General features: G+C 35.6%; 2 protein-coding genes across 6 annotated transcripts in view; both read right to left on the bottom strand.

The window, feature by feature from the left end:
* Nucleotides 1–126: 126 nt before the first annotated feature.
* On the bottom strand, nucleotides 127–1,899 carry LOC114827529 (protein CHROMOSOME TRANSMISSION FIDELITY 7-like). 2 transcript variants are annotated; one of them, XM_029109504.2, is made up of 4 exons: nucleotides 1,585–1,899; nucleotides 1,034–1,315; nucleotides 828–923; nucleotides 127–503 (listed from the first exon to the last, which is right to left on the bottom strand). In XM_029109504.2, the coding sequence occupies exons 1-4, from the start codon at nucleotides 1,761–1,763 to the stop codon at nucleotides 383–385; spliced, it is 678 nt and encodes a 225-aa protein (XP_028965337.1). In that variant the 5' UTR covers nucleotides 1,764–1,899; the 3' UTR covers nucleotides 127–382. The 2 variants fall into 2 exon arrangements, with proteins under 2 accessions (XP_028965337.1, XP_028965338.1); XM_029109505.2 differs by having other exon boundaries at nucleotides 1,034–1,312.
* Nucleotides 1,900–6,446: 4,547 nt separating this feature from the next.
* Nucleotides 6,447–12,886, bottom strand: part of LOC103422137 (uncharacterized) — a 33,468-nt gene continuing 27,028 nt past the window's right edge. For 2 of the 4 annotated variants that reach the window (XM_070806739.1, XM_029109501.2), the window contains exons 12-21: nucleotides 12,549–12,635; nucleotides 12,262–12,384; nucleotides 11,933–12,053; nucleotides 11,707–11,832; nucleotides 10,914–11,048; nucleotides 10,341–10,492; nucleotides 10,014–10,154; nucleotides 8,408–8,731; nucleotides 7,762–7,892; nucleotides 6,447–6,870 (exon numbers count right to left, since the gene is read on the bottom strand). In XM_070806739.1, the coding sequence (XP_070662840.1) occupies nucleotides 7,782–7,892; nucleotides 8,408–8,731; nucleotides 10,014–10,154; nucleotides 10,341–10,492; nucleotides 10,914–11,048; nucleotides 11,707–11,832; nucleotides 11,933–12,053; nucleotides 12,262–12,384; nucleotides 12,549–12,635 (1,320 nt within the window). In that variant the 3' untranslated portion in view covers nucleotides 6,447–6,870; nucleotides 7,762–7,781. Of the gene's footprint in view, nucleotides 6,871–7,749; nucleotides 7,893–8,407; nucleotides 8,732–10,013; nucleotides 10,155–10,340; nucleotides 10,493–10,913; nucleotides 11,049–11,706; nucleotides 11,833–11,932; nucleotides 12,054–12,261; nucleotides 12,385–12,548; nucleotides 12,636–12,886 lie in introns of all 4 variants that reach the window. The other 2 variants (XM_029109502.2, XM_029109503.2) reach the window with 2 other exon arrangements.

Below are 12,886 nucleotides of genomic sequence, written 5' to 3'. Positions count from 1 at the left end.
GGGAGCAGCCTCTCCATAAATGGGGGTAAGGTTAGCCGACATTCACCTCTCCCAGACCCTGCGTAAAGCGGGAGCCTTGTGCACTGGGTACGACGACCTTTTAAATTACATAAAGAGCCATTTGAATTTGGGATGAAGATGAAAAGTAACTGCTGTAGCCAACTTGTCTACACATTTCTAAAGCACTAAAAACGACACTAAAACTAGAGATCAATAGTATTAGTATAAACATCAACCTTGCAAACCGACGCTGAAATTGGAGATCCTACCATTCCTCTCCTACCAAAAATGTTCATGTACGGAGGAAATATCTATTTACGTTCGCTTATAAAACGTGCCAACAGCACAGCAAGGAAAAGTTCCATCTCTTCTTCCATCCCATTCATCTCTTTCTCTTGGCACCAGCTCCTGAACCTCGGCCACCTTTTTTTCTCAACGGCAGCAGCAGAACCACCTCTTCGTCGGCCAGCTGGTGTCTTCTTTGCACTTGTATTTGGCGTACCCTTCAAATTGAATTGTACCATACAACATAGTAACCCCATTCAGCACATCTTCAAGTTAACTTGAAACAATACCACAGACATAGGGCTCGTTTGGTGTCTAGGGTTGGATTTGATTATATAACCCATTATATTCAAGGTATGGTTGAAGCAAGAAATGAAAACCGTGTTTAAATTGAGGTGCAAGCCAGATGGGGTAAGTTTCCTTCACTCTAATCATTCATCTCTACCTTTATCATACCTTGAATTCTTTGAATTATCCTATCCAATCCAATTCAATCCTCTGATAAAGTATCAAATTCAAGAAAACAGATTTTGTGTTCGAACCTTGTTTCTCTGCGCCGGAGGATCAGAATCTTACACCAAAACAATCCGACCTCCTTCCACAGAAGGCAAATGAACAACCCTCTCATTGCACCATCCCTGCAAAATTTGGTCAGCAATTTGAGTAAACAAGCACCCATTTCTAACAATCTCATTTTTTTATAAATGGACCTAACAAAGGAGACACAAAACCTATAACGAATTTGCACCTTGAATGGAATTCCATTGGTATAGTCCTTGTGAAATGCCCTGTGAGCATCCTGTGAGCCTTCTCATCGTCTTCGTCTCCGGCGGTATACTTATCCCCGCAAGTGGAGCACGTGTGCAGATTGAAATCAGACAGTCCATAGTCCAGATAGAACTGAGAATAGCTTCTCTTCTTGTTCTTGATCACTGTTCTTCCCAATGTGGTCGATTCCGGCTTCCCGGAATTACAATCAGAAAAGGGTTTCTCCGGCAATTGGTTCACTGGATTTTTGTCCCTTCCACTACTTTAGTAGACAAAGAAAAGATTGGAAGGGAAACAGAAGCAAATAAATATAAATTTAAACAGTCAGTAAATCAATATATTCATAAATAAACTAAATCTCGGATTTTCTGTATGGAAAATCCCAGAATTTTAAATCCAGGCTAACCCAAGTTCCTAATTGTCTTAACAGAAGCTACCCAGAAACAACTTTTAATAAAAAATAAAAATAAAAATTGAAACGTTTTTTCTCGGCATCCAAACAGCAGAAAGCCCAGAACAAAAAACAAATACCTTTGCGGGTTTGGAGCTCTTCGCTTGTAGGTGTTACAGTACTGGTGCTGCGTATTCTCCCAGACGGTCAATTCGTCGTCGTTTTCGTTGGAAAGAAGCGGAGGTGCGGCTGCTGGGTTGGGTGAAGAGGAAGAAGAAGAGGAGGAGGGTTTGAAGAAGGCACTGATCTTTGATTGCATTGCATGAATTCGTCGGAGTTGATTTGAATTGGATCTGATTTCATTGCGCTTACCTCATCATTGACTTTGATTTTGGCGCCAAGAAATTGGGGAAATTGTGGGATTGAGTCAATTTTCCCGCCTAATTTATTTCTTTGGGCCTTCTGTTCCTTTTGAAGTAACCCTAGAGTTTTATTGAATTTGATCACTTTTTATTTTGGAATACTTTGGATGCAGTCATTAATCCTTGACATTTTTTTATTAAAATCTTAATAGTATTCAAAGTTTGATCAAAGTCCTTTGACTTTGTACACCTCATTATATTACTATTAATATTTATATTTTTATAGTTTTGACATTAATTGTTTGATATTTTATGAGATTTATAATCATATAAATTTAAAATTCTTCATTATAATACTATTAGAAACAGTTACAATAAAAAATTCAAACATTTTGATTTAATAAATGGATAAAAACTATGTAAAAATAAGAATTAATAAATGGCAAAATAATGTATCCCTAGTGTTAAAAAAATTTGTACATTTTACAAAAAAAAATAGGTACATTTCAAATATAACAAAGTGGTACATTAATAAAGAATAATGGGTACATTATAAATAAATTAGGGTACAGATAAAAGATTAAAAAATTATTAGTACAAATGAATTTTTTTTTAAATATAGGTGCTAAAAGAAATTAATACATGGGTACAAAATAAAACTAAAAAAGAAAATACTACAAATTTAAAAAAAATGTTGCAAATTAAAAGTGGGTACAAACTAAAAATATAAATATATGATATGAAGTTTAGGCATAAAACATAAATATATCATATGTAATTTTTCTATCATTGATTAAATATACAATGTCACATGATGGTATATGACACACCCCGACCAAAATCAAGGCATGATGGCCGTCACGTGAGGGTGACGTAGCCATGTGCACAGTGCGGAAATAGTAAGGATAAGAAATATATGAATAATTAAAAATCAAAACTACTAGAGTGCATTAGAAAACAGGAAGTGTTAGGAGTAAGATACAAAAGTAAGTACTCCTAATCAGAGCATAGAAAGTCTAGGTGCAGTCCAGTAGGATAAGTACTAGTCATACAATACCATATGATGTCCTACAATTATTTTGATAAGTCAGAACCGCCGAAGTCCTCAAGCCACCAACATCAAGCTTACCTAAAACCTGGAGGGGCGCAAAACAGAAAACGTGAGTGGGCAAAAACAAATGTTTTATAAAACCATTTTATTTATCAACATATCTAACCCCTCGCTGTAAAACATGTATAATTTTTTCCATAATCAAGATCTAAGCATATACATAAATATATATGTAATCATATCAATTCAAATCATGCTTCATATAATCATATTCATATGTATGCCATGCCAAGATATAACAGGGCAAGCAATTCAGGTAAGGATAATTTCATATAAATATAACAAGTTAGCCAGAACCCCTGTGGTAGTCTGTACGGCTGAATTCATAGCTCAACAGTCAATCTAGCTGGAGTCACTACACTGACCTATACGACACTATATTGCACAAGAGTTGGAACCAAATGACAAGGTTTGTATGACAATAATGGGTGTAATATAATCATGCTCAATACTACTCTCACATAATAGATGGGCGATAAATCGCTAGTCACCTATGAGTCAGAACCACCTAAGATGGTCTATACGACAGGACTGTGCACCTAAATTGGATCCAATATGAGCATATGGTCCAAGAGGTGACATAATAAACAGGTCTGTGTTATATCTCTGGCTAAATCACAATCACCCTAAGTGCAGTTTTATGAGCTCCACATTATTCAATCACATATCGCACCATTGATAATTCATATAACCAAACATAACTCACTTGAGTTTACCTGAGCGTCCACAGCACCACAATTATATATAAAGCATCATATACCAATTCATATACGAAATATAAATTCATATGCATGACATTTAAGGCATACTTTCATTTAAACTCATATTTCTGGGAAAATATCAAGTATATAAATATATACTGAAAACCAAAAGCTCACTCACTGGTATGTCGAAGGGTCGTAGCCCCCAAGTCATCCTTGAACAGGCTCATCCTCTGGATAAGTCTCACCTATATGCGAATTAACTATAAAAATGTTATTTAAATCACATAGACAAAACTAGCTAATAACTTCTCATACATAACTCAAATTGGGTATATGAATATACCACAGTGACCTACACAACCTCAGGATCATCCCCAAATTTTTAGAATAATTTTTGGACCACCCACGCGCCGGCCAAGGCATAGCAACACGCGGCGCCCACGCGTAGGCACATGCCAGGCACGCTGACGGAGTCAGTTAACGCCGTCAGGAATATTCCATCGAATCCATGCATATACCGTTAGATTCTTAACGGCATCAGCCAACGCTGTTAGCATTTTTCGTCAAAACTGACGAAATATTCTCTATCTTCTTTGGCGAGTCGCCGGTCGCCGGTGACTTCGTCGGTTTCTGGAAAACTAAATAAATTGTCCTAACTTCTTCATTTTTGCACCATTTTCAACATAATTGGTACCATTTTAAAGATCTCAACAAGAGGAACAAAATCATACCTGCCTCGACCTCCAACTTGTCAGAAATTCGCCGGAAAAAGCCTCGATAATTCCGGCCAAATTTGAAACTCTTCGTTATCACGATTCCGACGTCCAATTTCTTTAAACGAAGTACTCCGAGCTTCGTAAGGACCTCTTTAAGCTCCCTATGAGCTTGAAATTCCTGAAACAATCATATTTACGTCCACATGAACAATGCTAAATTTCTGGGTTACGGGTTCTAGGGTTTTTCGAAGCATTCACGTCCAAACAAAGGTACCAATGAACTCAGGAGGTTACAATGAGCAAGAATCTTACCTTTAAAACTTCGATTCGTGCCTGAAATGGAGAGTTCAAAGGCTGTCCGTATAGTTTGTACAGAAGTTGCAGGAAATTCGAGAGAGTGAGAAAGAGAAGTCCACGGGAGAGAGGGAAAGTGTGCGTGTGTGTGGTCCACTTGGGTCACCAACCCAAAACCAAAGAAAATACCTTCTAAGTCCTAAGTGTCCCAAAACTTAGGAAAATTTAGAATTAATCCAATAAAACTTAAACTTAAACCACACCACCACATAACTCAAAACGTTCAAGGGTAATTTAGTAACTTCACGTCATCGATAAAATATTTCGGGACAGGCTGTGACAGTATACACATGGGTATAAACACAAATAAAACTTTAAAAAATTGGGCACAAAAAGAAACTAATATATGGGTACAAATTAAAAATGAAAAGAAAATTGGTACAAATTAAAAAATATTTGCAATTAAAAATAAGTACAAACCAAAAATAAAAATATATGATAAAAAATTTAGTCATAAATATAAATATACTAATTGTAACATTTTTAACACTAAATGAATATATTTAAAAATAAAAATATTTTATTATTCAAATAATTAATGATGTTATTAATACTCAAGGACCTTGATCAAAAATTGAAAATGAATAAGATTTTAATCAATGGAGTAACAAGAAGAAGGATGTTATTAATACTTTTTTATATGTTTTTAATACAATCATCATCTCAACGATCATATATGATCTCCCAATTTACGTATATTCGCATATATTACATATGACCGTTAAATGACGATTATATTAAATACATGTAAGTATTGTTGTCAATCACTTAATTAATTAGATGAATAATGAGTTACATTGCATACAAACACAAATTTCAGAGTTAATGAAAACTAAAGAGTTTTAAAGTGTTAAACATTTCACAAGCCAGTTTAGGGTCTCGGCATCTTTGTAATCCTAGCCAAAGGTTGCAAGCTTCCCTTGGTTCCACCTTGAAACACAAATCATAAAGTCTGACATAATAACAAGCAATTAAACCCGTAAGACGTAAGAAAGCTGACTAGGAGGATCTTTTATAGTAGTGAACTGTCGACTGACCCTTGATCTTCTAAGAATGATTCAGTAGAGAGCGAAAGCGAGAGTATGCTTGTCGGGACACAAAAGATGTGAACTATGAGAAGTTCAGTTGATTAACCATACGTGAATCATCTTCTATTTTGATTTTTGAGATAGTTATATAGGCCCTTTATGCAAAAGGATCTCCATTTTTTGAAAAAAAATGGGGATTAGGTGTGAGGCTCACTCTACATCGAAATTCAACGATCCAAACTGTCTATTTTGTAAGTCTCGATTCATATATCATTCTTGTAAAAATTCAATTCAATTAGAAACCATTTGCCTATTCAATTATCAAGATCAAATTTCATTGTTTCTTATATAACAAAATATTCGTTTATTTCTTTGAATCCAGTTAGATGTCTTAAATATTTCCGATTTGACTAATATTTTACAAGAATGGTCTATAAGGTACAACTTGAAAAATAAATGATTTGAATCGTTAAAGTTCAATATGGTATGAACCCCACAACTAACCTCCATTTTTATAAAAAAATAAGGATCCCTTCCCTTAATGACTTCCTTTATAAATCATAAATATATGAAGAAAATATAAATCTTTCGAGGGCATTTGGTTTATCATCTGCACCAATCTTGTTTTGTTTTTCTTCTACCTTTCATTTTTGTGTGTTCCTGGAATATTTTGAACTAATTTGTTATTTTGGAGAATTTAGTATGTTTTTAGTTGTAAATAACAGGATTAACAAAAATAATGATCTTGTCAATTACTAGGTTAAAGATAAGGAGTAAAAGTACAAAGAAAAACTATTCCTAAATCACCATCAATCTGTTTCAATCTTTCTACAACAAAATTGGACACCCAACATAGCCAGATATATGATGGAGACACTACTTTAGTTTCATACAACCAAAACCCGAAAAATATGCTACATGTTTTGAGACTCTTTTCTTCTTTTGCTTTTGATTAGTTACACTCGTTGAAAACCATGAGGTAGACACGACGGCCATAGGAGATGTGGATCCAGTCCGGGCCTTCGAGTACCTAAGCTGAACCAAGTCAAGGATTGACGACCAACATCAATCTAGAAGCCGTACTCCAGCTACTGGATCTGGACCGTCTGTTATCTTTAAACTCCTTGTACTTCCACCATGGTTGCGTATTCCTGCAACAACGGAATCAGATGCAGCGGACACTTATAGCTGTCCGGAAAACAAGTGGTTAAACTGTTTATCTAAAATTGGTCATTCGCTAATCATTATCCCAAATGTCTTCCAAACATTGTTCTAAAAATCCCCGTCTAGCGCTAACTAGGCCTAGGCTAAGCGCTAGGCGGCTGGTCATTGCCCCGATTAATGCTTAGGTGTTTGAAAATTAAGAAGGGCGCCTAGACAAGCTAAGGTGCCCACCTAGCCCGCCCAAACCTGCCTAGGTTGCGATTCACTAAGACAGAAAATAGATAACTTTCAATTTACATTTAATTTTTTTCAATAAATTGTAAGAGACTTGTTGAATACTTAAATGAGCACACAATATATGCTTGTTCCCCATGTTTTCATTATGTTCCAATACTTCATAATACACATGTCATTCTATTTTGTAGTTTATGATGAAATTATATATATTTTAAGTATAAATATACCCTTATTTACACAAAATATAATGAATTTACTTAAATTCGCCTAATCGCCTGCCTAAACCCCGCTGCCCGACTAGTGCCTAATGTCTTTTAGAACCTTTGCTTCCAAGTGTGATTTTAGAGCTACAAGGGCTAAAGCACATTCCAGAGCCATATACTCTCGTCTCCCTCCCACTGGATTGTGTGCACATGAAATATCAACTTCTGAATAGTCCTACACACTTTCATCTCTTTATTTATTTATTTGGGAGAGAGAGAGAGAGAGAGAGAGAGAGAGGGAGGGAGGGAGGGAGGGAGGGAGGAAAGAAAAGGTGGGGGGGTTGTGATGGTGGCTTAAAAAGGAAGCGGATTATTAGGACCCTACACAAATGAATCCTAAAGATGCTTACGAAGAAGAAGACTCACAACGCAGGTTACCTCAGGTTAACAACGTTCTTCTAGACTGACTGCATCTCACCGTGCAGTGTATTTATTACATTCTGTAGTCTACCAAGTGCACATTGCACCTTGTGCTTTTCTTCAATCGTCATGCTGATTTCCTCTGATGACTGCACAAATAAAGTAGAACAAAATTAAAGATCGCCATTTTTTTTCCAGAATATTAAAAAAAAAAAGATCTCAACACAAAGCGCACATGTAAGAGTTGAGTGCGTGGAAAAAACCAAATCAAACCAACAAAAGAATTACACCCGGGACAAAAATTTCCAGTTGTAAACTAGTTACATATAGAGTGACACATCAATTAGAATATCAAAGACTTTTCAATCCATAACGCTCTTCAAATTACAATTTATATATTTTTGAACATTGCCCCATATATCACTACGTATATCAATCCTTTCATCCACTGCATGCAGTACATACCATATGTAACATGTACATGTTGACTAGACATTGCACTGCAGTTACTCTCTTTTTAAACATTTATAATTTATAATAATTGGAATTATCACGGGAATGGATCAAATAATCAAATTCAAAAGAGGACGGGCTTCAGGTATGCTGCAAGGGGAAAAAAAAAATCAAGATTCTCTGAATATGCAGGGTTATGCCTTCATTGCACCTGTAATAACCTGATGCCTTCCATGATATAGTCAATCTCTGCCTTGAACGAAGATATGATTTGACAGATTTTGTCATCCATATGCATCAATTGAAGCAGGAAAACGACTGCATCTACCATACTTGAAATGTCAGTTGCGTAGTGGGTAAGATCACCAGTTACATGCAGCAAACTACTTTCAGTTATCCATGACCCCAACGTATTCAATACAAGATTCAGAAGTTTGTGACTTTTATCAAACAAGACAAAGCAAGGGATGAGATAATAACGACATGAACTTGAAGAAATGGAAACGGTGGTCTTCTTGTCATCTTCAACAATGCACTGCATCAGAAGGCAGAAACTTGAGAAACGGTAAAACTGAAACAAGGCCGAAGGACCTTCATTGTTTGAAATAGAATACTATGCACTAGAGCGTTATGCAACAATTTAAAAGTTCACGAAGAGGGGGCACAAAATGTAAAACAATACCACACGTCTACAAACATATAGAAAGCATTAGAGCAAGATATCTGCAAAATGTTCCCTATATTGATAATTATTGAAAAGACATATATAGACATCCCTTCCAAAACCCCATCCTCCAGACCAGCGGTAGTATGAGATTGCAAACAAAATTATATTTTGTTGGCTTTTTATTAGAGGACATGATATTTAAAGATTCCAATCCATCGATTCTTGTGTCGCAGCGTACAACTATGGAAGTATGACATGGTAACTAGCAACTTACAACACAAAGATACATTTGTACTTCATAGAGGTTCCTATTGGAAAACACAACAATTTAAGATGAACCTGTAAAGCAAAACGTCTTTGTGGATGTCTTTTCTCTTTGCCAAGGATAATGAGTCAATTATTATGCATGCATGAATTACTCTCTCTCTCTTTGTTAGAAAGATATTAAACGTACCGAGGCCAGCCTAACCCTAATCCATTATCCTCATTTTGGTTACATTTGCAGACAGCGTACCCAGGCCAGCCTAATCCTAACCCAATTATCCCACCCTGGACAACTATGTGCATGATATTAATGCTGCCTTGCATCTTCATTAATACTAAAAATCTAATTAATAAAGGAAACATAAAGAAAATCCTGAGTAACTAGTGAAAAAATAAAAAAGAAACCAAATCCTTGGGGGACAAGGAAATATAAGGTTATCCAAAACTAAAACTTTACTAAAAATCTTAAAACTTAAGCCTCTTTTCTTTGAAATGTAATCGAGCCACTAACAAATATGCAACACTGACTTGTTACTTTTTCCTACTTCCAGATATTATTCTTGAATGCATGAGCATTATTCTTTCTTATTTTGTAGCACTCTCGTTTCTTTGATTTTCTCCGCTTTAATTGACCCCTATCTTGTCCTACATCAATAACAGATATCAAATCTGAGCATCCCGTGAAAAAACTTATTTTCATGGGAAAGACAAATTTACATATGAGCAGCAGAGAATAACAGATTCAATAAATATTGAATTTCAGAAACCAAAAACACTGGAATCCTCAGTGGAAAATATTCCAAACTAAGTTAGAAGACACAAGAAAGTAAAAAATGGTGTTTGGGTGGTTAAGGCAGATGCTCTCCGAACAAGAAATGAAAGTTACCTGCACAACGTCAATCAGATACCGTGGAAGGATATTGCCAAGGCTTATAAAAGCTCTTTGGGAAATTATTGTGGTTTTAGAGTCCAGTGTAATAAGCGTCCTAAGCATAGCACAAATGTTGTCTAGAGGAGGATTTTGAGACTGAAATATGTACAAAAATCAGAATCAGGAAAAATAGATAAACTGTAACTTTCAGAAAGAAAACACAGGAACACACAGTAAGTTGACAAAGTTAAGAAGATGAAGTTAAAAAATAATAAGTTAAGAAGATATTGATGTAAAGAAAACAGAAAAACACAATAAGATGAAGTTATCTAGTCAACTCACCATCTGATCGAGTATAATTTTCTCTAGCATCTGCAAAACAAGAGTATTATCACCCATCTGTGACAGGCATGAGCAGACAATTCGGCTGAGTGACTTAAAAGTCCCTCGATTTGAGATATTCACATCACTCTCTCTACCAGGAACGATATTTTCTGCCATGATGAAGCCATTTTAGGTTTGGAACCCAAGCAATTGCAATAAAAATTATGCATATAAGTAATAAATTGGTTCTCTAGTAATACTAATATGAAGGCATCGGATCTTTTGGCAGAAAAAACAATAAATAGCTATAAATAGTCCAGAGCAGGAACTTTCTATCCCAAAATCTCAGAGCAAGATAATTTTTGTTCTGAAGCAGCCTTATAAAATGTGTTGACAAAGTCTTACACTTGCAATTTAGTTACCTTATTACGATAAAGCATGAAAAAGGATAAATCATTTGAAAGTCACCATATTAGTAGAAACTAGAAAACTTGAAATTTGAAAGTCATCATAAGATGTCAACCCGTGCAAATAGAAATTACACATACTAATACAAACCATGAAGAGGAGAAGAAATTCTGTCAGACGTACCTGGGAAAACTCTGAAACGGGAGAGCAAAGTGATCAAGAAACTAATGTGATCAACAATCTGAATATGCCCAGATTTATAAGCTGAATTCAGGACCTCTATGATTCGAAATAATACATATTGTTCCAGATCAGGACCTGCAATGAACAGGAAAGAGATAGAAATGTCACTTAAACAATCCCAATTTGCAAATAACTCGTCATACTTCAACAATGTTCACACATCACTGGAAAGCAGAAGAGAGAACATTCATCATTACTTCATATTGTTACCATATAACATCAATCAGAACAGAATCACCCTTTGATGTTTAATGGCACGTCTAACCCCCTATATATTTGGATTTAATCACTTAACAAATGAGAGTTACATTAAGACATGAATGGCAAGCATCTATGTTCCAGTTGATGGAAAATTACTATCATTCAGCCACAAAATGATGCAACAAAATGGTTTCTACATCAGATTTTAAAATGACACTCTTTCTAATGAAGAAACTGATGAGGATAGGATTTTTTTTCCTGATTCTTGTAGTAAAAGATAACTCTACCAACAAAACTACTGTGCAGAAAGGAACATATCTGGTACCCATGTGACTTTAACCCATAATACTTTTGGAATCCCAAGGTTCCTTTATAATTGTTATAACAGAAACAAGAATAGCTTGCATATTAATGGCACGCATGAGACATTAAAAAAGTCAAAATAATAACTATAGGGAACTATGTGCAGCATGCCAAACCTAAGCTGTCAAATCCATACAGAATCTAACCAAGGCAGAAATGAATAACTTACATAGGCAACAGTAAGCTATTGACTTCAGCAAAGGTGGACCCAAATTAGAGATATAACAGAGGCAGGAAAGAGAGAGTTCTTGAGAATCTCTGGGAAGCCTTAAAAAGGGACCATATAATACATTTCCTGCAAGAACAAGAGGCGGAATCATAAGAAACCAAGTTGTCTGCTGATGGATGATTAATCCACAAAGAAGAATACTAGTGTCTACTGAATGGGCTCTTACCATCATCTTGACTTATGCCAAAAAATTCTTGCAGTGACAATTGGATGTTGTCATATTCCCATGCAAAGGAAGAGTTCACTAAAGCACGTTGTCCCAGGCGAAGTAGAAGGTGCAGCACAACCTGAAGAAACATGCAATATAAGCCAGAACTAATGGGGTGAAAAAGCATAGGTGATGATAAAGACTGACTATGCAGAAAAACAAAGATGATAAATAATGACAATATTAATGAATAACGTCCTGACACAGAGATACGGATGCAAAACCTACTGTCTAGATTCTTCTGTGTCAATACAACTGTCTGTCTTACGAGGTTAAAAAAATGTTACCTGGGAATAGTATGGGTTTTTATCATCCAGCAGAATAAGCAACACAGGAAGCTCTCTTATCCACGTAATCTGAAAGTCTAATATCTCGGGAATACTCGGATCCAGGTACAGCATGTCTTGTCTCTATGATGTGTAGAAAATATATCGAAATTCAATTTGAGAGAGAGAGAGAGAGAGAGAGAGAGAGAGAGAGAGAGAGGAGTCTGATTTCTTACTACCACAAGTATACTAAAGGGAAAGAAAAAACTTGGAAAAATTGCAAGCAGGAGGTATAGAATCAAGCTTACAGGAACTAGCAGCTCCTCCAGTACAGAAATACAAGCCAATTTTAAAGGGGATACAGGATTGCAGTCCTTGAATGCCTCACTAAAAGCCTGCATTTAATGATATATAGGTAACACCATTTCCAGAAGTTAAAAGACAAATCATTTAATACCCCACTACAATGGTTTGTGGAAATTGGGAACCTCTAATTGTTTTAGAACCAAATCTAGAGTTACACAACCATTGAAGTACTTAAAGAAAAGAGTAAAGACAATCTTATAAGGAAAAAGGAATTCCGTTGACATAACTCTGCTGATGATAAACTCTTGGAATGTAAAATAGTTTTAAGCACAGCTCATAC

This window comes from Malus domestica, chromosome 10 (genome assembly GCF_042453785.1).
Source record: "Malus domestica chromosome 10, GDT2T_hap1".
In the NCBI taxonomy this organism is placed as follows: domain Eukaryota; kingdom Viridiplantae; phylum Streptophyta; class Magnoliopsida; order Rosales; family Rosaceae; genus Malus; species Malus domestica.
Note: the sequence above shows the minus strand (reverse complement) of the source record. Positions and strands in the feature narration are given on the sequence as shown.

Excerpts from the sequence above, each read along its gene's own strand:
- LOC114827529 (XM_029109504.2), bottom strand. The coding sequence starts at position 1,763 with ATGCAATCAAAGATCAGTGCCTTCTTCAAACCCTCCTCCTCTTCTTCT. Across the intron at positions 1,316-1,584 it reads AGAGCTCCAAACCCGCAAAG|TAGTGGAAGGGACAAAAATC; the intron begins GTATTTGTTTTT and ends TGTCTACTAAAG. Across the intron at positions 504-827 it reads CTCCGGCGCAGAGAAACAAG|GGTACGCCAAATACAAGTGC; the intron begins GTTCGAACACAA and ends TTCAATTTGAAG.